The 25,222-nt window shown below is 43.3% G+C and overlaps 12 protein-coding genes across 13 annotated transcripts in view; 8 read left to right on the top strand and 4 right to left on the bottom strand.

Moving 5' to 3' along the window:
• The window catches only part of LOC108105782 (centaurin-gamma-1A), a 54,101-nt gene extending 44,090 nt beyond the window's left edge, over positions 1-10,011 (bottom strand). Inside the window, exon 1 of the mRNA XM_017212507.2 lies at positions 9,200-10,011. Within this exon, the coding sequence (XP_017067996.2) occupies positions 9,200-9,542 (343 nt within the window). The 5' untranslated portion in view covers positions 9,543-10,011. The remainder of the gene's footprint in view (positions 1-9,199) is intronic.
• On the top strand, positions 180-1,104 carry LOC108105786. Its single transcript, XM_017212512.2, has 2 exons — positions 180-294; positions 358-1,104. Exons 1-2 carry the CDS (start codon positions 225-227, stop codon positions 1,062-1,064), a joined length of 777 nt encoding a protein of 258 aa, XP_017068001.1. The 5' UTR covers positions 180-224; the 3' UTR covers positions 1,065-1,104.
• On the top strand, positions 1,786-2,642 carry LOC108105788. Its single transcript, XM_017212515.2, has 2 exons — positions 1,786-1,905; positions 1,965-2,642. Exons 1-2 carry the CDS (start codon positions 1,827-1,829, stop codon positions 2,618-2,620), a joined length of 735 nt encoding a protein of 244 aa, XP_017068004.1. The 5' UTR covers positions 1,786-1,826; the 3' UTR covers positions 2,621-2,642.
• LOC108105789 lies at positions 3,716-4,443 on the top strand. The gene is made up of 3 exons (XM_017212516.2): positions 3,716-3,813; positions 3,873-4,151; positions 4,217-4,443. Exons 1-3 carry the CDS (start codon positions 3,775-3,777, stop codon positions 4,415-4,417), a joined length of 519 nt encoding a protein of 172 aa, XP_017068005.2. The 5' UTR covers positions 3,716-3,774; the 3' UTR covers positions 4,418-4,443.
• Positions 10,012-10,285: 274 nt separating the features above from the next.
• On the top strand, positions 10,286-11,109 carry LOC108105891 (probable 28S ribosomal protein S23, mitochondrial). The gene is made up of 3 exons (XM_017212672.2): positions 10,286-10,422; positions 10,479-10,640; positions 10,700-11,109. Exons 1-3 carry the CDS (start codon positions 10,379-10,381, stop codon positions 11,061-11,063), a joined length of 570 nt encoding a protein of 189 aa, XP_017068161.2. The 5' UTR covers positions 10,286-10,378; the 3' UTR covers positions 11,064-11,109.
• Positions 11,060-12,017, bottom strand: LOC108105888 (DNA-directed RNA polymerase II subunit RPB3). The gene has a single exon (XM_017212671.2). It carries the CDS (start codon positions 11,930-11,932, stop codon positions 11,105-11,107), a length of 828 nt encoding a protein of 275 aa, XP_017068160.1. The 5' UTR covers positions 11,933-12,017; the 3' UTR covers positions 11,060-11,104.
• Positions 12,018-12,101: 84 nt separating this feature from the next.
• On the top strand, positions 12,102-12,552 carry LOC108105879 (glutamyl-tRNA(Gln) amidotransferase subunit C, mitochondrial). The gene has a single exon (XM_017212655.2). The coding sequence runs from the start codon at positions 12,106-12,108 to the stop codon at positions 12,550-12,552; it is 447 nt and encodes a 148-aa protein (XP_017068144.2). The 5' UTR covers positions 12,102-12,105.
• On the top strand, positions 12,549-13,696 carry LOC108105878 (DNA polymerase subunit gamma-2, mitochondrial). The gene is made up of 2 exons (XM_017212654.2): positions 12,549-13,239; positions 13,295-13,696. Exons 1-2 carry the CDS (start codon positions 12,549-12,551, stop codon positions 13,687-13,689), a joined length of 1,086 nt encoding a protein of 361 aa, XP_017068143.2. The 3' UTR covers positions 13,690-13,696.
• On the bottom strand, positions 13,601-15,342 carry LOC108105877 (origin recognition complex subunit 5). Its single transcript, XM_017212653.2, is given in 4 exon segments — positions 13,601-13,985; positions 14,042-14,164; positions 14,166-14,648; positions 14,650-15,342. Coding segments are annotated over 4 exon segments (1,410 nt in total). The 5' UTR covers positions 15,169-15,342; the 3' UTR covers positions 13,601-13,700.
• Positions 15,343-15,476: 134 nt separating this feature from the next.
• LOC108105887 (actin-related protein 2/3 complex subunit 1A-B) lies at positions 15,477-17,216 on the top strand. Its single transcript, XM_017212670.2, has 2 exons — positions 15,477-15,830; positions 15,887-17,216. The coding sequence occupies exons 1-2, from the start codon at positions 15,758-15,760 to the stop codon at positions 16,945-16,947; spliced, it is 1,134 nt and encodes a 377-aa protein (XP_017068159.2). The 5' UTR covers positions 15,477-15,757; the 3' UTR covers positions 16,948-17,216.
• A 190-nt stretch (positions 17,217-17,406) lies between these two features.
• On the top strand, positions 17,407-21,345 carry LOC108105853 (DNA polymerase subunit gamma-1, mitochondrial). 2 transcript variants are annotated; one of them, XM_017212625.2, is made up of 4 exons: positions 17,407-19,417; positions 19,470-20,292; positions 20,360-20,639; positions 20,713-20,852. In XM_017212625.2, the coding sequence occupies exons 1-4, from the start codon at positions 17,464-17,466 to the stop codon at positions 20,764-20,766; spliced, it is 3,111 nt and encodes a 1,036-aa protein (XP_017068114.2). In that variant the 5' UTR covers positions 17,407-17,463; the 3' UTR covers positions 20,767-20,852. The 2 variants fall into 2 exon arrangements, with proteins under 2 accessions (XP_017068114.2, XP_017068113.2); XM_017212624.2 differs by having other exon boundaries at positions 20,360-21,345.
• Positions 21,330-23,810, bottom strand: LOC108105854 (cysteine sulfinic acid decarboxylase). Its single transcript, XM_017212626.2, is given in 4 exon segments — positions 21,330-22,082; positions 22,140-22,486; positions 22,488-22,508; positions 22,900-23,810. Coding segments are annotated over 4 exon segments (1,701 nt in total). The 5' UTR covers positions 23,635-23,810; the 3' UTR covers positions 21,330-21,484.
• Positions 23,811-25,222: the final 1,412 nt, after the last annotated feature.

Here is a 25,222-nt window from a genome sequence, read left to right as displayed (position 1 = left end):
AAATTTGCCAACCGGGGAACCGGTGGCCAAGATAAGACAGCAATAAGGCATCGATCGAAAGCCCGGTGGCTAATCAAATCGTTCTCAGGTACGAAGCCCCCTTATCACCACCACACCTGAAAGTTAGATCGTCTATAAAAAGCAGCTCGTGCGACCGGACGATTGAGTAGTATAAATACCGTACGTACTACGAACAGTTGGTAGGACTCTCAGTCAAAGCAATAATGAAAATCTTCGTGGCTATTTTGGCCTTTGTGGCCGTCGCCAGTGCGGCTTCCGTGGGCGAGCCCATTCGTGAGTATTCTTAGATAAACCCCCAACAATAGGTTTCCCTTAACAATCTACCTCCACAACTAGAAACTCAATCTATCTCAAGCACGATTGTAGACGTGATCGAGGGAGTAAAGGAGCAGATGCCCTGTGGCTTTGCCGGACTTGGTATTCCGCCATTGGCTCCCCTTCGAATTGACCACCAGAATATCGACATTGATACCAGCGTGCTGAAGGCTCAGGGTACCATTGACCATTTCAGTCTTAATGGTCTGAATGACTTCGATATCGATGAAATGAAGGTCAACGCCGTCACCAGCAAGGTCACCTACAAGTTCTCCTTCCGCGATGTGAACGTTGACACTCAGTACGACTTGAGTGTGCTGCTGAAGAAGTACGGTTTCACCATCAACTTGATCGGTGCCGGTCATGCCAAATTCTCCATCAAGGATATGGTTATCTGGGGCACTCTGAAGTACTCCCTGGGTGTGCTCAGCGGCAAGCTGAAGCTGAAGTCCCTGGAGGTGCGCACTCACTTGGGTGAGGTAGACTCCGAGATTGAGGGAATCCTGGGTGATGGCACCATTAACGAGAAGATGAACGAATACCTGGCCGAGGCTGTGGAGCTGGCTATCAATGAGAACGAAGATCTGATTGCCGATACCATCGAGTCTATTGCTCTGCCCGCTGTTAACAGCGTTCTGGACGATATCACCCTTGCCGATGTCATCTCCGGTTCCGGTGGTGAGGGCGGTGAGAAGGAGGTCTGCATTCCTCCAGAGTTCGAGTGGTAAACAAATCATCGGTCATTAAAACAACCGTTTTGAATCAGTATTCGTCATCTGGCTCTTTTGTTTGCGGGGGTTTTCCAGTGGGATATCTGCTTCCTCAACAATAGTTCATCTAACTGCATAATTAGGTGAAGCTTTAAAAAGGTAAAACATTTACAACACCTATCAATTATCGTCGTTTTTCAAAGGCGGCCTAATCTCAAGTAGTGTCTTATCTGTCATAAAACACTTTGCCAAATTATTTGCCGATTAATAAAGCTACTTCAGTACTAAACACAGAAAGGAAATGTGGGACCAAGCTTAGTACATTTTTAAAAATATTTTAAAAAATGTAGCAAAAAATTTCAAAAAAATCTTAACTTCTTAAAAAAATTTCTTTATGTGTTTAAAGAAATGGTTTAATTTATTTTAAACAGAAGAAGTTGGTAATATTTTAAATATTTCAGGTATATCTCTGAAGCTATTATTTTGTGTTATTTTTTCTAATTCTTTTGGATTATTTGTAAATCTAGTTATATTTCATATCCATGATACAAATATTTATTTAATAAATATAACAAAGGTTGTATTTTTTGTTAATTACTTGACATAAGCACCCTTATTTAAAACAGTTAAACAAAACCACAAAAAATGTTTCTACGTGTAGATAGCAGATAGTTTATCTCAACGGACGTGTTCCTATATAAGAGCAGTAACTTTCTAAGCCTTCGACTAGTGGATTTTGTTTGCTGAAAGAGTTAACTAGAGTGTTGTGCTAAAATAAAAATGAAATCTATACTCCTGATTGGACTTATCTTGGCCCTGGGCAGCTGCCAAGGTGCAGAAATTGCGGAACCTTTGTCAGGTGAGCTTTGTCCCAAATGAAAACTTTGAAAATATAATAATCCTCTACTTTGTATTTAGCTCAGGACCGCTCATTTTCCAGCGTAATTGTTGATGGCTTGGAGGCCTTTAGAGTAGTCCTACAAAATGGAAGCCCGAATCATGGAATTCCCGTAATGGCACCAATGACGGTTTCCCAAAGGTCGTTCGATTTTAGCTCGGGAGAGTTCAGTGGATCTATCGGAGTGGAGGACTTTACGCTAGAGGGTCTCGATCAATACGAAGTTGTTGCGATGAAAATGGATTTGATCAGAAGTCGCGTTACGTTCGAGATTAACTTTAAAAGCGTCAACTTCACCACCAACTACGAGGTGGATATGGGCAGTGGCTATCGCATTAAGCGCGACGGTGGCGCCTTCTTTGCTTTGGAGGATCTCAACATCCAAGGCAGGATCAGCTACTCACTGGGCGTGTTCACTTCCCAACTGCGTGTAAAGGATATCCTGATTTACCCCTCGGTTGGCAATGTCAACTCACAGATCGAGAACCTGTCCAAGTACCGCATTTTCAACCGCAAACTGAACGAGGTCATTGAGGAATTTGTCACTCTCACGATCAACGACAACACCGACTTTGTTGCCTCCTGGGTCAGTGAACAGGCAACTCCCATTTGCAACGATCTGATCGGAGATCGTACTCTGAGTGACATCATTGCCATTATCACGGGAGGAAACTAATAAAATCTACCGTATTTTCCAACTCGAATTCTGCATTCATTTTCGGGTGGTTGAAAACGTGCGAGCCATAAACCATGTGCGATCGAATTATTTTTTTAACCATCAGCTGTTATAAAACACGCAAAAATAACATAGCAATTTGGTTAATCTAATCACACAGATTAAGCTTATAATAGCATTTCCTTTGGCCAAATTGATTAGCACAACTCGTTGTTCAAGTTTTATGAACTTTCAATTATATACCTCTGCCGGTTTTAGCTAAGAGGTGTTTTTCGCAATAGATTTCATAATAACGCTAATAGCTTCACTTTTGGAGAAATTCAAAACATTTTTCTATTGTTTTTTTCATCTCTTAAGTGTAGTAATAGTTGAGTAAAGTTTTTTTCATTTTTTCAATTCTCCTTCTACATTTTTCTGCTTAGTGATGTATACTTTTCGGCAGTCCAAAAATTGCCTTGCCTAATTTAAAGATTAAGTTTTCATGCGATGTAACTCTTCAGTTATACTGCATACTTTCTGGTGCTTCAATTAAATTATGAAAAAAATGCTTTTGAATGTAAAATAATATGTAGACTTTTAAAAACAGATAAATATTCAAAACGCTCTTAAAATCGATATTTTTGGTTCTTGTTGAATTTTGCTTTACTATAAAAATGAACACCAGCAAGTCAAATAGTTCGTAACCTAATAGTTCTACTTAAATATCAAGATTTTATTAATTTTCAGCCAACTTATTTATAACCATACCCTTGGGAAGGTTATTATAGCAATGTTTGCTAGACTACTGATAACAGGAATCATGATCATGCGAGTGCCTTACCACCCAGGCAGCTAGACAGACCTAGACAAAAATAAGATAGATCAATTGGAATTATGCTCTCCCTGTTTCCGAAAACGCGCCTTCATATTAGCTAAAACGCAATTAATATAAACAATTTTCAAATTTGCTTGGGAAAAAAATATTATCATCCCCGCAATCATAGAGCTCTACGAAATTCCTAGACAAAAGAGAAACCATCGGAAGCTTATCAGCTTCCCGAGAGATTCTCAAACACATCCCACTGCTAATCAAAGGCATGCCTCTTATTTCCATCAATCAGTTTAAAAATACCATTCATTCAGAACGGAGGCTTAAAAGACGTACTTCTAAAAAAATGCTGCTAAAATATATTCCCTTGTTTTTGTTGGTACAGGTAAGAAAAGCCTTCTCGTTTTATCAATTCATTTTAATTGAATATTTTGTATTTTATAGCTTTCAATAGCAGCTGCCAAACCTCTGGATCCAGAACTGTTGAAATCTGATGATCCTGTGCAACAGGAGTTGGTGAGACAGGCCAAGGAGGAGACAGCCAATCTTCTTAATGCCCTGTTCCGATCTCAAATCGATTATTTCACCGAAGTCAAGACCCACCTCAATCCGCAAACGAAGCGCTTCCAGGACATTAATATATATATTACACGTCTGAACCAAGCCATTGCAGAAAAGGAGATGGCAAAAAAGGATCAATTGTGGTTTAACATTTTTGAAGAGGTAAAGTGTGCCCCTCATTTTATGTTAATAAAAAAGAAAAATATTTCCTACAAATTCCTTTACAGTTCAAGGAGTCTCCATTACTATTGAACCGCGAAGCTGAGACAGGACTCAGCGACGGGGAGTATAAACGCATCCTTACTGGACAAAAACTGAATGACATATCTACTAGGTTCATAACGAATGTGGCTGATTATTTTTGGAAAATCGCCAAAATCAGTGGCAAAGTCATTGATAATGGCATATCGATAGTCAACCAATCATAAATCTCAATAAACTATCAATAAATTAATCAAACGGTATATCTTATTTCGCATAATGATTATGCCAGCAACGTAGTCAACAATTTATTGACAAACCCACAACCATAGTGAATCGACATACTAAAATTGTAAAATTTAAATACTCTGCTGACATACATTTTTGACATCTTTTGAAAAAGAATAAGATTGTGCTGGAAATAGCGGAAATATTAACGGCTTTTCAAAGACAATTATCATAATTATTATGGGTAAATTTAGATTGTCAATCAAAACTGTAGGCCCCTTTTATTTTTCATGCTTTTTAATCATAGTTAAATTAAAATATTTAAAGTTAAATTGCATTGCTTTTAGAGCCCACTGTACGAGGTGTGTTCAAAAAGTAAGGTGACTCTTCAAATTTCGCGAATTTCAAATTTTTCGATTATCGATTTTTTTGTTTTGTTATATTGGTACACTCTTCCCTAACATCTGTACCAAGTTTCAATGGAACATCCTCTTTTGTTTGGTTGTGAGAGGCGTAAAGTTACAAGTTGTTTTGCGAGCTCGGCGATTTTTGCTATCGAAAAATATGGATCAAAGGATTTGGATTTTTGGCCAAAAACAACACCACAATAATGCCTCAGCCACCATATTCACCGGATTTGGCCCCATGTGACTTTTTCTTGTTCCCAAAACTGAAGATAATCGAAAATTTGAAAATTTGAAATTTGAAAAGTCACCTTACTTTTTGAACACACCTCGTATAACTTCTAAAAGGTTTCGATAATCGAAAAATTTGAAATTCGCGAAATTTGAAGAGTCACCTTACTTTTTGAACACACCTCGTATTACAGAGGAGACGCCTGCCATCAAGTGAAATGATAAATTCCTATACACCCATCACGAATTCGTGAATCATTCGAAGCGACAACCAAATTGGGAGATATTATGACTTAATTGCAAAAACGCAAAAACTCTTCCGATTTGGCATTTCTTTTGTTAAATTTATTTATTGCTTTTTTTTCGCTGTCAATTGAGAACGAAAATAATTTAGCGAAATAACAGCAACAACAAGGTGTTGTGCAATTGCAATTGAAATAGCAAATGCAAGCAAAGTGCAAGATATTTTTAATGCAATTTGCTTTAAAAATAAACGGGTACTTGATGGGCAAAGGGGAGTGAGCAGGGGTGACAATGTGCAGGGGGCAGACGACGGACACGCATGCCTTCCTCTCTGCCGGTTGCACATGTGTCGTTGATATTTGAAAATTCGCTTTTTTATGCACTGAAAATAAAATATATATAAATCAAGATTGATATTGATGTTATCATTAGTCATTATTATGTCTAGTATCTCAATTAAATATAATGATAATGCATTTTAATTAGTTTTTAAATCATTATCAACTTATTAAGGATTATCAGCTTATAACTTATATATTCTTCTTGTGTATGGACAGCATATTTGTGTGGGTTAATACATGTATTTGTGCCCCCAATGGCATCTCCATGTCACGCTTTCGAGCGTATCGACGCAAACAATTTCCACTTCCGAATGACACAGACAAAAAGCCATATCAAACAGCAGTTCGGGAAAAACAAAAAAAATGATATGCCAATGACAGTGGCAAACAATTCTCTTAAAAGTCAGCCTGTCAATATTATTTTACAATTAAAAGAAAATAAACAAAAGTTGCCCCAAAGCGAAACGGCAATAAAGACAGCATCCTAAGCCGCCGACAGATAAGAGGTCACGAGTTGAGATGAGATTGTTCAATTTGAATTGAGAGGGCAGGTACCAAAGTTTCAAAAAACCTGTTTCGATGGTAATTATTAAAAAAAAAAAAAGATATTACAGTTAAAGCAAACAATCGTAATACCTTTACGAATATGAATGAATTAGTTTACTGACAAAGGCAACCCAATTACTTGCTTTTCAAAGATAACAAATGGCATATAAAATCAAATCAAACAATACTCTACAGCAAAAGGTACTATAATTTACAAAGTAATTAAACAGCAATTAGATAAAAATAGATAAGAATCAGAGAGAAAACAATATAAGCCAATGAAAACTAGGTCGTAAACGGTACATAAATGCTGTCAGCCATAGCCTTTTGCAAAATATTTATGTATTAACAAACTTATTTGTATATAACTAATTAATTTTTAGATGAGTCATCTTGGGAACGAATTAATGGACCCACTTTCCGAAAGGGTAGACCAACAAATTCGTTTGTGGCTAATTGCAATCGTTTTAATGGGAAGTCGCAAGCCATTTGAGATAAGAGAGGAAATTTGCTTTTCACTGCTGCCAGCGGCATTTCAGTTGACTTTAACTGCTGTTATAGTTGTTGTTGTTCATTTTGTATGTAGGGCCGACTATTACTTGGCTATTTACAAACAAACAAACAAACAAACAGACAACGCCTTTGTGTTTGTATAAACACCGCGGACAAACGAACCGAGCATTCCAGGTAGGTTATTTATGTTCATCGGTTATTGAACACCCGCCTCCCCAAATACAATTATCAATTTGTAGTTATATTGCCATTGATATGCTGATATCGTGTAATCGATTTACTATTTACGTTCTGCCGAAGACGAATGAATGGTGTGGAAGAATCTTAATGCACCGTCTGTCTATTGTTTATAGTTCCCAATTTATAGCTTCATATGCTAATTTTAGATGGCACATGTAGCCGTACACAATAGCCAATAGACTTACACAAATATTTAAGCAGCTATTGTTGCTGAAATTTGTCTAAAAATACCAAGACCTTAACCCTCTTATTTACAAACAACATAGATTCTGCGAAATGCATATTTATATCTTATTATTATAGCCTGTTATCCATATAATAATCAAGAACTGAATCATTCTCCGAAATTCTTATAAAATAAGACACTAAAAGCTGTAATTCATTTATATGTATACTTGAATTTGCAAAAAGTCGTTAACATAAACAGCATTTAAATGTTCTTTAAACTCGAATGTGATAAAAATGAGTCACAAAAAATTTTTATCCGAACCTTTAGTTCAAGTTCTTGGACAAAAACGATAACCAGTTTCGGGCTTATTTCGATTCTTTTAGACCCAATTTTCTAAAAATCCTTGTATTTATACCATAAGCGACATCAAAAAGAGCAGAAGGCCCAAATTTCTTTTATTTATTTTTGTTTATCGCCAAGTTAGATACTTTTGACCTTCTCGATCTAATGGACACCGTTACCGAAACCTATAAATAAGCACCTAGAACGGGAAAACGGCAATTGGAGTCCAACGAAAACATCATTCATCACGCTGACAGCAAATTAGAATCGGTATTCGGTATAGTTAGCTACATTAAACACAGATATATTGGACCAATCGTGCCCGTGTTGCGGGTCAATGCCAATAAGAAAGTCGCGTGCAAAACGGTTTACGAGATCGTATTCTCCGGTTTCATATCTGGTTTGCACGATACGAAGTGTGGAGTGTATTCATGAGGCAGAAGGCCTCTGCCTCTGTCTCTGCCTCTGCCTCTGACAATTTTGTTTACATTTTTTGGTGAGCCTTTTGTTGTTGCTGCCTCTTTGCCTCTTCTTCTTATGCTTCTTCTTCTGCTCGACAAGAGATTTTCTAATAAACCATTTCAGAACCGGTTTTCGGTTTGATTTCGTGAACGGTTTTCAGTTTTTAGTTTTGGTGGCTGCCACAAAAGAGGAAGAGGGCATCAAATTTCAGGCCTCGCATACACACACACACTCCGAAATGCTGAAAATTGGGCAGAAAAGCTTGTTTTAAACAAAAAGCGAAGCTCTTTCTTTTGAGGAACACAACGACCAACAACGGGTCGAACGACAACACTTTCAATGGCCCCGGTCCGCTTGAATGGGCATTTTGGCAACAATAATCCCTGCACGGGGGTTGATATGATGTTGCCTCATAGATTTTCGGTCAGAGATTAGCATAAAACACTCCAAACAATGGCAACCACAAGTCCAGACGGACGCGATAACAAACAACAATGAAGGTGTGGATACAATTGCAGCGATAAACATGTTTAATCAAAGGATTTCCCTCCGTTCTCGCCGACATGACATTCAAAGAGTTCAGTCAAGTCAGTCTACCCAAAGTTATGATAGATACGTTGATTCCCTGACTTAAAACCCAATTTCTCTGTGTGTATGCATAATTTATAGCAAATTTTAGTCAGTAATGATTTCTGGGGCACACCTTTAAAACTCCATTAAGCCCAATGACCCTATCAGAAATGTAAGTAACTCACTAGACAAGCTTTTGTTTGTTATTGCAAATAAACTAGCATGCTCATAAAGAGGAAATTAAAATATATAATAATTATTATTATTTTTTAATTTAGTGGTATTTAAATTACCTATTCATAGCATGAGTGTGCTACGAGGCAGAAATAATAATACCAAAAATGTCAAAAATGCGTACCTTTGTTAGAAACCTTTAAAAATGTAAATCATTTGGAAACAGCTTTACGTTTAACCAAATAATAGTTTGAGGGACCAAAGTTTGATTACTAAACATAGTATACTCGTATACTAGCAGGTGCACTTTAAATTAAATTTATAAAAATAATCTCCACCATTGCTTTAACGAATCTAAATCCCCACAAACTTGTCATTACTGAAATGCTTAATAGAAAATAAAACCGGGTTATCTAAATCGGTAAACAAATTGATTTTCTAATTGCATATAACTTTATTTCAGTAAGCATGAGGAAAAATGTTGCCCAAAAGTTACACAAAATCGGTACAACCCATTAAACTAGTTCGACTTATAGAGGGACTCACCTTCAATGCAGACCACATGGTCGCGGATAGACTGGGCTATCTGAGCATCGGCCAGCGGCAGAAGATCGATCAGCTCGTATATGGCATAGATGGATGGGTGGACGCTTTCGAAACGCTGGATCTCCTGGCGAATGGCCAGTGAATTGCTGATGAGCGGCTGGGGAGGATGGGCCACCAAAATGGATGATGATGATGCTCCTCCGGAGGCGGATGAAACAGCTGTGGGCGTGGCATGGTTATGGCGCTGCGGGGGCGGCAACTGGTTGTGTAGGGGATTCTGCAGCTGATTCTGGACCTGCTGCGGATGCGGATGTGATAGCGCGTGCGGATGATAGTTACTCATGGCGGGGGCGGTAAAAATGAGAGTTAGCTAAGTTTTTAATTAACTTAATTTACTGGCACACACTCGACACGCACACACACGTACGCAAACTACGAAAAAGCGATGGCACAATTTTCCCAAACGAACAACATTTTCCAATAACAACAATCGGGGCAATAATGCGCTAACTCGGCCGATTTCAGAGTCGCAGTTTTCAGTTCACTAGATCGATTTTGCACCTGCACAAACAATCAAAACACTTATGTTTATTATATTATAGTCCACTAGTAAAAAGCGTTTTTCATCTATTAGAACCAATTTGATTTTTAATTTAATTGTTTCGTTTTTTCTTGACTTTTTCCGATTTAAGCGCTTTGATTTGACACCGAAAAGCGAAAATTTACTACGAAACCAACAGAAGAATTTAAGTCGGGCACTTTTTTTTCTCCTCTGCTGGAATCTGCGTCTAGTATGACCTTACTAGACTAACGGAAAAAAGTCTACGCACAGCAGGCTGCCACTCGTTTCCAATTCGAATTCAGTGAACAACAAAAGACCTGTAAGAAGTAAACAATAAACCTTTTCCTTCAGTGTGGCAGCTCTGTGATTTTTTAAAGTATCCTAAATATGTATTATATCAATTTAACACTATATTAACCAAAGTGACCCTATTAGATACTTGTAAACCGAAACATGCAACAACTTTCTTATACCATTTTTTTTTAATTTCCCAACCGTTAGTCCAACGGCAACTCTAAACTTATCGATTCCTCACCGGCTGTCGATAATTTTGTGCAACGCATGTCGTAATCTCTTTTTGTTAAAGTTCGGTTAAAGTTTCCATTAAATCAATTAAAATGGCTCAAAGTAGGCTGGAAAAGATCGGCACCATCTTCACCAGGTATCTGCCCGTCCATAAATCATATAGACTACCCCTTAATACATGATTTCTTTCAGAGTTCAGGGCCTGCTCCGTGGTGGGGCCATGAAAACAGAGGATAAACCTATTTGGTACGATATTTACGCCGCCTTTCCGCCGAAACTGGAGCCCCGATTCGACAGACCAGCTCCGGATATCCCAATACGCAACATATTCTATGCCGAGGATGTAGTGCGAGCGTATGTTAATGATTATTCTCAGAAAGTATCCAACAATACTTAAATTTGTATCCGTCCAGGAAACTCCATAAGCAGAATAAGCCTCAGGAAACAATATCCCTTTTTGACCACAAGCGAAGCACGCAGTCGCAACAGTTCGTCCAGATCTACCAGGACTTGAAAGCGCAGGGAGCCTTAGATGAGCAGAAGATCTACGAAACCGCTTTGGACCTTCTCGCCGAGCAACGACAACAATCGCGCTTGGAGGCAACAACGGAGGAGGTCATGCCAGAACTAGAAACAGAAACAAAGTCGCAATTGTTAAGCGACTTCAAGGAAGCGGTTGAATCCAAGCAATCCAAGTCGTCATCTTCTCCAGCTCCTTCCAAGGCGAAAAAAGACGATGGCGTGGGTATAAACATAGACAGTTTGTTCAAGGATTAGGCGGAAAATCTTTTATATACTAAAAATAAACTTGTTATATATCAAACGGCCAGGGCATCGTTCTGCGATTCGTGGCTAAGCTGCGTTTGGAGGTTAGACAACTTATTCTTTAGCACCTGCACGCCCATGACCACAATATTCTCGGGCTTAAGCGCACCGGATGACTCCACGTTAAAGAAGAACTTGTTTGGCTTGGCTTCCCAGTTGTAGGGCGCCTCATACTGGTCGTCTTCCAATTCGGTATGCTCGCTCTTTGGCCACTCGTCTGGCTTGGGATACAAAGTGTGTCGCATGGAGTTGTCCGGGTCGTACTCGAAGCACACGCCGGCTGTAGGATTCCACTTGGCATGCTCCTTGCCGAATCCCTTTTTGGCGTAAGCGCGCAATTTCAATTCCTGTCCCTTTCGCAGCTTTATGATTAGGATCTCGTCATTGCTCTCGCCGTACTCATTGTCTTCCTCGCCCTGATTGCGTGAAGTCACCGGCAGCACCTTAGCATTACTCGACTTAAGATCAGCGGTTGTCACGTGGCGTGTCTGCTCCTCGCTGCACTTTACGTCCAGGGTAAACTCCACGCTGCACTCGGGACAAAAGTCCAGGCAGATACAATCACGGGTGTACTGCAACCGCTCGACCACGTCGTCGGAGATCAGTGGGATTAGGCCGATACGGTGAGCCAGGAACTCGTCCGAAAGCACCGTGGAGTTGGCTTCCAGTTGCACCCAGTCGATGGCCAGAGTTGGCGTCTCCGCGATGAACACGCGCCTCAAGCTGTTAGCTACGCTCAATTCGGTGTCCTCCAGGACAAATTTGACGTTGTCGTCGGTGAGCTCGGTAATTTGCACCGACGGCTGGTTGGCGTACGGCATTGCGAATTTGTTTTGGTAGAAATAAAATAAACTACAGAAAAAGCGGAAAACGCAAATCTGTGATGGAATCGTAGCGATAACAGCCGGCGATAAGTCTGTCGATGTTATTGAAATTAATAAAAAGTTGATTTTCTAGCTACTTTAGTTTCATCTCTAGTTAGTTGCTTAATAGAATGTTGCGCGTGTTGGGCAAACGTTTTTATTGCAAAATTGCAACTAATGCGAATGAAAAGGCCATTAAATTGGACTTTAAACAGCTGACGCATCCCAGCAAGGTGCCGCAGACGCCGGTGGAAACTAAGTTTCCCGACACCAGCTGTTCCGAAATTGAGATCGATACGAAAACCATCCAGTTACTGGAGCGATTGTCTCTGGTAGATCTAGATAGCGAGCGGGCACTTGACACGCTCAAGAGTAGCATCCAGTTCGCGGACAAGATAGCCCACATCGACACGGAGCACGTGCGCCCACTGTACACTGTGCTGGAGGATCAGCAGCTCCAGTTACGCAACGACCAGGTGACCGAGGGCGACTGCCGGACGGAGGTGCTCCGGAACGCAAAAGTGACCGACGAGGACTACTTTGTCTCGCCGCCTGGCAACATTCCTCTGGAGCAATGAGCCGCATACAAAGATGCTTCAAGTCTCTGGCTTCCGCTGGCTTCTTTCGCATACAGGACGGCAAAACGTTGGAACTGATTAGCCATGGAAGGGAGTATGCTAAGCTGCTGCAACATCACTGGCTACGTCTTCGTCCCCTAGCTGCTCACGTTGGAGCCATTAGCAATTCAAGTTCCACAACCAACGCACAGCGTTTTTCCTTCCCAAAAAGCCAGCAATTTCGAGCAAATTTCCAGGAGCTTCTCGAAGTTCATCCCAGAAAGGCCAAATGTCCTACTCTTCTCAAGCACCAAAACACTTGTTCGTCCTCCGATAGTAATCCCCTCTTCACTGTGAGGTCACCTGCCACTCTTCTGACCACAGACTTTCTAGTCGAACCACATCGTGCCCTTGAGCATTTCTATAACATACAGCGCGAAAGCAAGATCTGGTGGATGCGAGTTTCCTCGAACCCCATTCGCTACCGAATTGTTCCCTGCGAACTGGGAGATGATCTTAATCCCAAAAACTATCAAGCCATCGACATCCGTTCAAGCTACGGCGATGCGGAAGAAGTGACCGTGGAGCAACTAAGCCTGGTAAAGTTTGACGACGATAAAAACTTCCTGCTGCCCGATGCTCGCACAGGAGAATCTGTGCAACCGACTGTCATAAGATCTGTGATTGAGCTAGAAACGTCTACATGTGGTAAGAGTAAGATTAATTAAACTATAAAAGCCATGCTAAGCCATTTTTCTTTTAGCATTGCTCCTGGATGGCTGTGATCACAGCCGGGATGCGCAATCCCTGTTACTTAACCGCGTTCTGTCACCATATCAATGTGGAATTGCCTGTGTAGAAAGCGAGTCTGAGTTGTCGGAAGACCTCGCAGATCTGTGCCTGCATCTGAAGCATGTTATCAACCACGCGGGTCTGAGACTGTGTCAGGGTAGTGGATTTGCTTTGACAAAGGATGCTTCAAAGCTAACAGAACACTTGCTGGAATCGGATATGCTGGGTGTGCCTTATACACTAGTTTTAAACGAGCAAACTCTAAAGAACGGACTGATGCAGTTGCGCAGCCGGGACACCAGACTGGCGGAAGCCATACACATAAGCGATGTACCGGACTATTTATTAAATATATTTAAAAACTAAAAACAAACAGGCTACATAAAGTCGCAGAGATATTGGCGGACATTGAAGCCAACCACCTTTCCAATCTGCAGAACAAATTCCAGGCCAATGGTGCACTGCAGCCGAGCCGAGCCGTCCATGATATTCTGTTCGCCGGAGACAAAACTAAGCAGCTTGAGGTGCACTAACGTTGAGATCTGTGATAGAAGGTTGCAGGTCAGGCCCACTTTCTCCTCGAGAATGGCGTAGAAAATAGCTAACAAACGGTCGATGGTAAAGGATTTGGGTCCCAATGTAGTGGACATTTTCTCAGTGGTCTGAAAATGAGTTGGTAAAGTTTAAAATTAAATCTTAGCTAGATTGAATTTCCCACCTTGGCTCTGGCGTTGACTGTTTGCATGCGCTTGCGCTGCTTGCCATGGTGCTTGACGAATAAACGCTTGTCCTGATTGGCAGCATTGTGGCTAGCTAAAAAGGCGGCAATCAGCAGATATTTTGGCATAATAGGGAAGCTCCAGCGATTGCGCCAACTTGCGAACACTCTGATCCTCTATGGCGACGAAATCTTCAGTCTCCTCTGGGGGTTTCTCTATTCGCATATAGATCTGGGTAAGAGCGGAACGCAAAGGGCCTGCTATATGACGCCACAGACGAGAGATGTCAGTGGACTCTACAGTGCCATCAAGTACGGGTTCTAGGTAAATGGAGAGGCATTTCCTAGCCGTCAACTGGAGCTCTGGAACATCCCGACAAGCCTTGTAGAACACGCTTAGAAAGAGATTGAGGTAGTTGTTGTAGAACTCTTCTGTCACGGATTCCTTACAAATCCCAAGGCGCTTATTATCCTGCGCGAACTGCTCTAGAATTTGATTGCGCACCTGGACAAAGTCAGATCCCAGGATGCGTTGCGTTTCTGTCTTATTGTACTGAGCCAAGTGCACACTGATGACTTCGCTCAGGCCGGTTTTGTTGTAAAACTTTTTCGAAGGGAAGTTGAGACAGGAGGATGACGCACACATTGAGGCAAGTGAGCTGCTGCAGCTTGAGGAGAACAGGCAACACGTTGGCATCCATATCTCGCAAACGTTCGGCATTGTCAACGGCGATAAGAAAGCCTTGAGGCTTGTCACCTGAAACCAAGTGCCAGCGACGCAGTTGCTCCACGAAATCTAGCATATTATCCACCTTCAGGGAGTCCCCCTGTTCCGTCGCCAGGGAGTCTAGCAGGATCTCCAACATGATCTTGGTGGTGTAGCACTCTATGGCATTTAAATGGGCTGTCCTTACTCTCTGCCTCTTTGCACATTCCTTGAGGAATGCTCTGGTTAGAGCAGTCTTACCAGTCCCACTGTGTCCAAAAAGGTGAATGGCCGACGGATAAGCCTCACTGGAGTCTCCAATCAGCTCTCCAAGTGTGGCAATAGCTGCCTCTCGACAAGGAAACAGCGGCTCCAAGAAGGAGCAAATGGACTCCATTGCCAATAGGTTTTTCTTTTGCATTTGTTGGTTGCCGTTCAATTAAACAGTTTTATTATTCCACTAGTCAATTTCTACAGCTCATTATCACATTAATACAAAATTTGTTTAAAAAATTGTTAAAATAAAATTTGTTTGTTTACAAGCGAAAGGTCTAAAGTAAGTAATGACCAAGAAAAGCGCGCCAAACTGTATATATCAGTCTTGTTAGTCAGCCCTGGCATTTTGGTATATTTATAGTGATGTCCATATGTATTAAATGTAACTAAAATTATCGAAAAACATCGATCTGAAAATGTCGAATGCTACCAAAAATATCAATTTTAGTTCCAGCTCTAATTTTGGGTGATTAATTTTGTGCATTACTTTTCCAAAGAGTTTTTTCACAACGTTCTGCTCTTCCTGCCCAGGGAAACCCATAATCCATCCCAGCAACGCCAGCTTAATCGTGTAGACGGCCCAGAGTCCGCGATTAAACCGAGAGCGAAGAGCAGCCAGCGGAAACAACGCCCACTTGGTTCCAGCGAAATCCGAAATCCGGCGAACCAAACCGAAGAACTACGTGTGTGGTTGGACGAACACTCTACATTCCGAGCGCATTTAACCACCCACGATGGCCGAGACCTATACCTTTGGCACCTCGCTGGCCTCAATCACCTGCCACGCATGGAACAAGGACCGTACCCGTAAGTGACCCAAATTACTCATCCGGTATTGTGACTCACCCACTCGAAATTCACAGAGATTGCCTTATCGCCGAACAACCATGAGATTCACATATACAGCCGGGAGGGCAGCGACTGGAAGCTGGCGGACGTGCTCAACCAGCATGATCTGCGCGTCATGGGCATCGATTGGGCCAAGAATACCAATCGGATTGTGAGTTGTGCCGCCGATAGGAATGCCTATGTCTGGACGCAGGGCGATGATGGCAAGTGGAAACCGACGTTGGTGCTGCTGCGCATTAATCGTGCGGCCACCTGTGTTAAGTGGTCGCCAGCGGAGAACAAGTTCGCCGTGGGTTCGGGAGCCCGACTAATCTCCGTGTGCTACTTTGAGTCTGAAAACGACTGGTGGGTGTCTAAGCACATCAAGAAGCCGATCCGCTCGACGGTAACTTCGCTGGACTGGCACCCAAATAACGTCCTCCTGTTGGCCGGCTCGACGGACTACAAGGTACGAGTTTTCTCGGCCTTCATCAAAGACATCGAGGAGCCACCAACGCCAACGCCGTGGGGTCCTCGTAAGCCGCTTGGCCAGTTGATGGCCGAGTTCAGGAACTCGCAAACTTCCGGCGGTGGGTGGATCAACAGCGTAAGCTTTTCCAGCGACGGCAACAAGGTCTGCTGGGTGGGTCACGACAGCTGTGTGAGCATCGCTGACGCCACAAACGGCAACACGGTGATCCGATGCCGCACCGGATATTTGCCCTTCCTATCCTGCGAGTGGGTATCGCCCACATCCGTCGTGGTGGCCGGCTATAGCTGCGTGCCACTACTTTATAGCCTGACTGCAGACGGAAAGTTGGTGCTGAGCGGCAAGCTAGACAAGTCGCAGAAGAAGGAGTCCAGTGGCATTACAGCCATGAGGATCTTCCAGTCAATGGACCGCAACATGCGAACGGAGAACACGGACACTGTGGTCGACTCTATCCACCAGAACGCTATTACCAGCGTACGATTGTACGCCGGCGACAAGGCTAGCGCCAGCAAGGTTTCCACCTCGGGCGTCGACGGGCAGCTGGTCATCTGGAATGTGGAGCAGGGCGGCATCAACGGAGGTATGCGCAACCTGCAGATCTAGTTCGGCCCGGAACGGACCAGCGTTACGTGTTATTGTCTGTTAGCGAGTGTGTTGGCCTGGCCAGGAGCGCAGTATTTGCCAAAATGTTTTCCAAAATCGCTTTTCCCATTGTTCTTGTACCGTGCGAAAGCCTTTTTACATAAATTAACTGAAGAGATTGTTCTTTTCCCTCCTACTTCCATAATGGTTCCGAAAGTCTGTGTGTGTGTTTTAAAGTGTTTCACCTTTATAGCAAACTGAATAAAATGTTTTTTATTCGAAAAATCAAATGGAGGTGCGCTTTTTATTAAATAGATAGAGGATTATGCATTTTTTTATAAATATAAAGTTTTATTTCGATTATAAAAGTTTTTTATGGGCTTGTAACAAATTGAATTCTAACGGAAATTCAAAATTTATTTAATGTGACCGCCGCGCAAGCGCATGAAAATACCCTATTCACTGGCAGAGGAGTGAAGAGCCGCCAGCTGGACTTCTGATTGCGTTGGAAAGGATGTTTATTCCAAATAACAAAATATGAAACTCCACCTGATAAGAAATTACGCCAGCAAGGTTAGCAGGGAGCGCTATGCCAGCAGTAGCCTAAAGATCTACCGCCGGATGAAACCCTTGCCAAAGGTAAACAATCCAAAAAAGCCGGAGAATGTGGAGGAGCAACCTGATTATGCGGAGAATCTCGTTAAGGTGCAGATGATCTCGCGTAATCTGCACGTACAGCTATTTCCTCAAACCCCTAGAAGCATTTCGGATCAGCAGGTGACCTCCGCCAAGTTTTTCCAGGATGAGTTGCGCAAGCACGGCGTAGACATCGAAAGCTGTGATCCTGTTCCAGATGTTCAACTAAAACTACCTCCATTAAGGGGCGCCAACATTGAAGAGCACTTCTACAACATAGCCAAGGAGCAGGTGCAGCCATACGAGGAGCTACTTCTTCCTCTTGTTGAATGTGAAGAACTACCAAAGCGACCCAAGCGATGGGCCTTTTTTGCTGGATGGACAGCATATGATCCTGAGGCAGGAACGGCTATTCCTGTGGATCAACCACTTGAGAAAGGACTAATCTTCGATGTGGAGGTGTGCGTCAAGGAAGGACAGACTCCTGTTCTGGCCACAGCCGTCAGCACCAAGAGATGGTATTCCTGGGTAAGTCCCAAGCTCACCAAACACCGTCTGAGTCTTGCAAAAATAGAACCCCTGGATGCGGATACGGATTCAGAGCGACCGCACTACTCTCCCGATGAACTTATACCCCTGGGAAGGAATGGACCTGGTCTGGTGGTTGGACACAATGTCTCTTACGACAGAGCGCGACTAAAGGAGCAGTATTTGATCGAGGACACGGGCACTCGGTTCGTTGACACCATGTCGCTGCACATGTGCGTTAGTGGCGTGACCAGCTATCAGCGTGCAATGCTTAAGTCCAAGAAGGAACCGGCTCCTGAGGATCTGGGATGGCTTGAACAAAGCTCCCTTAATAGTTTGGTGGAGGTACACCGACTATATTGTGGTGGAGAGTCATTCTCAAAGGAACCTCGGAATACTTTTGTAGAGGGAACTCTCGAGCAAGTGCGCCAGAGCTTTCAGGCGTTGACGAACTACTGCGCCGGCGATGTGGAGGCCACCCACAGGGTGCTCCGAGTTTTGTATCCTTTGTACGCAGAACGCTTCCCGCATCCTGCATCCTTGGCTGGGATGTTGGAGATGGGATCCGCATATTTGCCTGTAAACTCTAACTGGGAGCGTTACATACGCGAGGCGCAGCTAACCTACGAAGACCTTATCATCGAGGCCAAGTACCATTTGGGACGCAGAGCTGAGGAAGCTTGCTCCTTGCTGCTAGACGAGCAGTACCGCCAAAATCTGTGGCTGTGGGACGAGGACTGGAGCGTTCAGGATCTGAAGCTAAAGCAGCCACCAAAGCGCAAGCCTTTGCCAAAGGATGAGCGACAGAATTGTGGAAATACCCCAGAGCAGCGTCGTCTGCAAGCCAAATTCCAGCACCTTTACGATCAACGGGCATTATTGCCAGCTCGTAGACCATTACTTCCCGGATATCCTCTGTGGTATCGCAAGTTGTGCCGCAAACCACCAAATAAAAAGAAAAACGAAATCTTGGAAGACGAAGAAGAGATGTGGTGCCCAGGTGCCAGCGAGATCAGCACGAGTATGCAGATTGCCCCCAAGTTACTTTCCCTTTGCTGGGAAGGATATCCGTTGCACTACGAGAGAGAACAAGGGTGGGGATTTCTAGTTCCTTTTCGCAGCGATGCGGAAGGAGTGGAACGACTGCCAATGGGTCAACTTTTGGATCGTTGTCCAGTGCCCGAATTTGCAAGACAGAGTGCCTCAAAGGCAGAGAGTGATCTGGCTTTAGATATGCTCCCTGGTCAAGTTGAGCAGCATCTAGGAAAGCGAGAGCACTACAAGAAGTTATCTCAGAAACAACAACGCTTGGAAACTCAGTACCAAGGTAAATATAAGTTATATATACGTGGGTTTCATCTAATTTATTCATTTTTTAGGCTCTGGTGTTTGGTGCAACAAGACACTGGAAGATTGTTGCTTTTTCCTTAAACTGCCCCATAAGAATGGACCCTCCTTTCGAGTGGGAAATCCTTTGTCCAAGGATTTCCTCAACAAGTTCTCCGAAAACGTGTTAAGCAGTGGAGATCCATCTTGCCAGGCTGCTGCCCGCGTCATCGACATTGCTCGCATGATGTCGTACTGGCGCAACAACCGGGATCGTATCATGGGTCAGATGGTAGTCTGGCTGGATCAGCAGCAACTGCCTAAGGAACTCACTGGTGAAAATGCCCAGCTGACGTCATATGGAGCCATTTGTCCCCAGGTAGTTGCCTGTGGCACATTAACTCGCCGAGCCATGGAGCCCACATGGATGACGGCTTCGAATTCGCGGCCTGATCGCCTCGGCTCTGAGCTGCGCTCCATGGTGCAGGCTCCACCGGGTTACAGGCTGGTAGGTGCTGATGTCGACTCGCAGGAATTATGGATTGCTTCCGTGCTGGGAGATGCTTATGCCTATGGGGAACATGGAGCCACTCCACTCGGCTGGATGACTCTCAGTGGGAGTAAATCGAATGGTAGCGACATGCACTCTATAACAGCAAAGGCTGTCGGTATTTCTCGAGATCATGCCAAAGTCATAAATTACGCCCGGATCTATGGAGCTGGACAATTGTTTGCGGAGACACTGCTCCGCCAGTTCAATCCCACTTTTAGTGCTTCCGAGGCTAAAGCCAAGGCTATGAAAATGTTCTCCATTACCAAAGGCAAGCGGGTGTATCGCCTGCGAGAGGAGTTTCACGACGAACTAGATGACAGGCCGTAAGTAGTCCTTTAAAACCTTAAAATCAAAAAAGGAAACATGTTAAGTGATCCTTAATTTCTGCAGATACAGCAGCTACGAGGCTTCTCGAATTGCCATTCAACGCAATCGCACCCTCGGTGAAGTATTTTATCGTCCCAACTGGCAAGGTGGAACTGAGAGCGCCATGTTCAATCGTCTGGAGGAGATTGCTACTCGGTCTCAGCCGCAAACACCTTTTTTGGGTGGACGCCTTAGTCGCGCATTGGAAGCAGATGGCGGCGCAGATCAGGAGCAACGATTCCTACCCACTCGCATCAACTGGGTGGTACAAAGTGGCGCCGTGGACTTCCTTCATCTTATGCTGGTGAGCATGCGCTGGCTCATGGGACCGCACGTTCGTTTTTGTCTAAGCTTTCATGATGAATTGCGTTACTTAGTCAAGGAGGAGCTGTCCCCCAAGGCGGCATTGGCCATGCACATCACCAACCTAATGACGCGGTCCTTTTGCGTTTCTCGCATTGGACTCAAAGATCTGCCCATGTCGGTGGCCTTCTTTTCTTCTGTGGAAGTGGACACTGTCTTACGCAAAGAATGCACCATGGACTGCAAGACGCCATCAAATCCGCATGGACTGCGTATTGGTTATGGGATTCAGCCAGGTCAGAGTTTGAGTGTAGCAGAGGCAATTGAGAAAGCCGGTGGTAACGATGTCAGTCAGTGGACTTGGATCAAACAGAGTTAGCTTGAAGTACTCATATTTATTTGTAATTTAAGTTGTTAAGTCAGTGACTAAGGGTTATTAAGTTGAGTAGGGTAACTAGTTCCTCTAAAACGTTTTGAAAGGCAAATTAAATTTAATTTAAAAACGATTTGACAAGACAATTTGGATGTAAGCCAATTTATATTTTCGGACCAATTAATGGCTGTCGATACTAAGCAAATTTGAAATCAAAATATCTACCTCATGGAACATATCTAATAGTTAAGATGTTGTTTAATTTCTGTTGTTGGATTAATTACTAGTTTTTGTCCCATGCCAAATAAAAGAAAACAATTTAGTCTAAATCAAATGACCTATAATTATGTATTTTTGTTCTTTTTTAGGTAATACTAAACATCCATATTAACCATACACTAGAAGATATAATCGGCATAAGCCTAAATAGAATGTTTTCAACACTTAACCTCATAACATGCTTTCGCTTCCATTTACAAGTTTTCGGCCAACGACTCGATTTCGTCCAGGAAGTAGATCATGTCCGACTCCTCCAGGCAGGAGTTCTGCAACACCAGGCGGAAGAAGTTAGGCAACTGTCGCAGCGGCTGGTAAGTGATCATCATGGAGCCCTTCTTGATCATACCCTCTTTCACCTTGGGTGCCACCTTGTGCAGTCTGTCGTAGAACTCCCGATTGCGCTCCATCTGCCGTAGACCAGGCGGTACATACCAGAAGCTGATGTTGGTGCATTCGGGGTTCTCGAGGACCAGCTCGAATCCTGGGCGCTCCCTCACTTTGGTGGTGAAGAACTCAGCCATACGGAAGACCTTCTCGACATGGGCCTCCAATCCCTGCGTACCTTTGGCCTTCCACATGAACCAGAACTTGAAGACATCCGCTCGTCGACCACACTGAATGTGTTTGTCACCGGTATCAAAAGATGTGTCATAGAACTTGTCCTTCTGGAACAGGTAGGTAGCGTTGGTTGAATGGCATTGGGCCAGCACCTGCTGGTGACGCGTCAAGAAGGTGGAACACTGCTGCGAAGCAGCAAGCAGCTTGTGTGGATTCCAAGTTACTGAATCAGCACTGTGAAAAACATGTTTAGTTTCCCTTTCAAAAATCTCGTTTAAGATTAAAACTCACCGTTCGATGCCATTAAGGAGATGGCGATACTTCTTAGACATGAGGGCACCGCCTCCCCAAGCCGCATCTACGTGCATCCACATGTTGTATTTCTTGCACAGCTCCGAGATTCCAGCTAGATCATCGAAAGCGCCCAGCACTGTGGTTCCTGCTGTGGCTGAGACCATCAGGGGCTGCCAGTTGTTTTCGAGGCACTGCTTCACTTGATCCTCCAGGTCGCTCAGCCGCATCTTGCCCACCTCGTTGGTGGCTATCTTGCGGACATGCTCGCTTCCAAAACCCATGAACATGGCCAGCTTCTCCACCGAGTAGTGAGCATCCTCCGAGGTGAAGATAATCAATGGCTTTCGCGTTGAAGAGTCCATTTTTCTAAAGATTAAATAAGTAAATGAATAATATTGATATAATCTTATAGTGTGATGTGTTATGGCAAAGATTTGAACATTATCTCAAAGTAAATAGTCTATATATCCCCTTTTTTGACACGAGAAGTTCTTTAGGGAATTATCTTTGTTATTGCTTTTGCTTTAAACTTAAAATTTCGTTAAAACGTAAGTGGTAATGAAAATTAATTTTACTTAGTATTAATTTTATAATATTTGTCATAATAAATAATCTTTAAAAGCGTTCGGTTTTAGTAGCTTACACAACAGGTATGACTAATTATTTGGCCAGCAGTGTGGCGCCAATCACTCAACAGAATGTTGCGAACTTCCGTGTGGATTGGCGGTAAACCACTTGGCTTTGATCGGGCACTTACCTTGGATTCAGGCGAGTGTCTGTAGCGGGCGCAGCTGATTGCATAACCGTTGGCAATCGAACCGCCAGGACAGAAGATGCCATCGCCCTGGCCTCCATTGGGGAATCCTACAATACGCCGCATCTCGGCCAGCACTTGCTCCTCCATCAAAGTAAACAATGGAGCCACCTCATACGTATACACGCTGGGATTAAGGGCATCGGTTAACCACTGTCCCACTAGGGCATAGGGATCCACACCCGAATATAACTGGTTGATGAAGTACGGATGTCCAGTCTTGACCGAGAATCGAATCGTTTCCCTCAGCAACTCACGGAGCTTATCCTGGGATTCACCTTTGTCCCTCAGCTGGAAGTCGAAGAGCTTGCTCAGTTCGGCTGGCTCGTGCCATTCGACGACCTTGGAGGAGCGATTTGTGCCCTGGAAGACCGCCAGCTTTATGATCTCGTCGACGCAGGCACGTATAAAGCCCTCAAACTCGGCCGCTGGATGGCTGGCCACAAAACTAGATAGATCATCCTTGGGATCCGTGTTACTGTTATTGTTGGCGGCTAACATTTTGCTGGCCGTCTCGAATGCAACTGCGGAGGCGGAATCAGCCGATGACGACGTGGCAGCCACCAATGTGGCTGCTGTCAATGGGTTAACGCTTGCCAAATCATCGCCACTTGTACTGTAAGGCTTAAATATAGATTCCTTGAAGTGATGTGTGGGAAAATTCTCGCTGGCCAGCATTTTGTTGGCTCTCGACTGATGTTTATACTGTAAAATACTTTTGGCTGACGCTGCGATTGTAATAGATTATGTTGATGTTGGTGCTGTTCCTGGTCCTGTTGCTGCTGTTGGTGCTGCTGTTGCTGCAGGTTGCACTTGACAATGATTCTGAATGATCCGCTGGCGAACTGAATGAACGGGCGCTGTTGTTGCCGCTTTTATAAAAGCTCGACGACTTTCCACAATTCAGAATCCGAAACCGAATGCCGCTTACATAAAGACAATGCCGCTCGAGAGCCGAGCGATCTCCGATCTTATATGGCTGGTTCGTGGATTCTGGTTCTGTTTGTGGCCCGGTGGTTTTTGATTTAAACGAATGCATTTGATTCCTTGATATGGCCGAGCTCTCTTTAAAGGGATTTCCCTGGTCCAGTCATCACTGAATTCTCCCAGAATTGCTGCCGGAGAAGGGCGAGATATTGCGGGTAATTGGCTGCCTAATTGATATGCTCATGTAATACAATTATGTAGGAATACACATTCAATGTAATTGCCGCGAGATGATTATGCGCAGAGGTCTCTTTATAATCTCCTCCAGCAATTTTCCGTGGGGTTTCTCTCTCATTAGCTGCAATCAAATATGCATTAAATGCAAATTCATTGAATAATTCTTTGGCCAATTGTTGTGTAAATTGCGCAACTGAAACGTGATATCGAGAAAATTGAGAGTTACTTAGGTTGGTTAGGTCGCCTAGCTTTCGATAATTGACACCTTTTTATGTTGGTCAAGTTGAAAGAAAAGCGATTGGACATTAGATTTTACAGCCCTTGAGACCCATAACTGATCTCGGGCAATGGCCTTGGCTATAGGGTATGGAGTACACGATTTTCTCTCTATAAATAAAAGTGCACATTCAACGGAAATTTCCCAAATGTCTGCAATGATATATTGAATGTGTTCATAGGATACAATTGGACGTATGAAAAATTGCTCAACCTATTTGGTTTCCGTCCATTATAAACTCAGATATTCCTTTAATGCAATAATGACGTTTACCGATGGTTTATTCACCTTGGCAACACACCAGCAGTGATATCCAGAAGATCCAAATCGGTTCGGTTAAATGACACGTCATTTTGGGAGGTAACTGGGGGATTTTGTTGGATGCACCCATAACAACACCAATAACTTGCGATAAGGGGCTGGACACACGTATATTAGCCAGTATATACGAAAATAATTCAAAAACAAAAACCTGTTTCAACGATCAGCCCAAAATTTCAGGAAGCATTTTTTCAACGATCATGACGTTAGAAAAGCGAAAGTCAAGTCGTTTCAAATACATGTGTAAATGTGTATTTCCAATTTAATTGCATTTAATGCACTGCCACAACAATTAGTTAGCGTCGACAATCGCTCTAGTTTTTCTTTCCTACCGAAACTAATTAGCAATATATGTTAATGATGCTGCTTAATGGTACAAAATCAAAGGTGTTATGGTTTTTTCAAGGCCATCGGGCCTATATGGATTGGGTGCGTACTTAAAGATAGAACGTCTGCACTCGAAGAGCCTTGGCAACATAAACAATTTACTTCTTTTAGTTTTAA

This window comes from Drosophila eugracilis, unplaced genomic scaffold (genome assembly GCF_018153835.1).
Source record: "Drosophila eugracilis isolate 14026-0451.02 unplaced genomic scaffold, ASM1815383v1 contig_353, whole genome shotgun sequence".
Classification (NCBI taxonomy): Eukaryota; Metazoa; Arthropoda; class Insecta; order Diptera; family Drosophilidae; genus Drosophila; species Drosophila eugracilis.
This window is presented reverse-complemented; position numbering and strand designations above follow the sequence as displayed.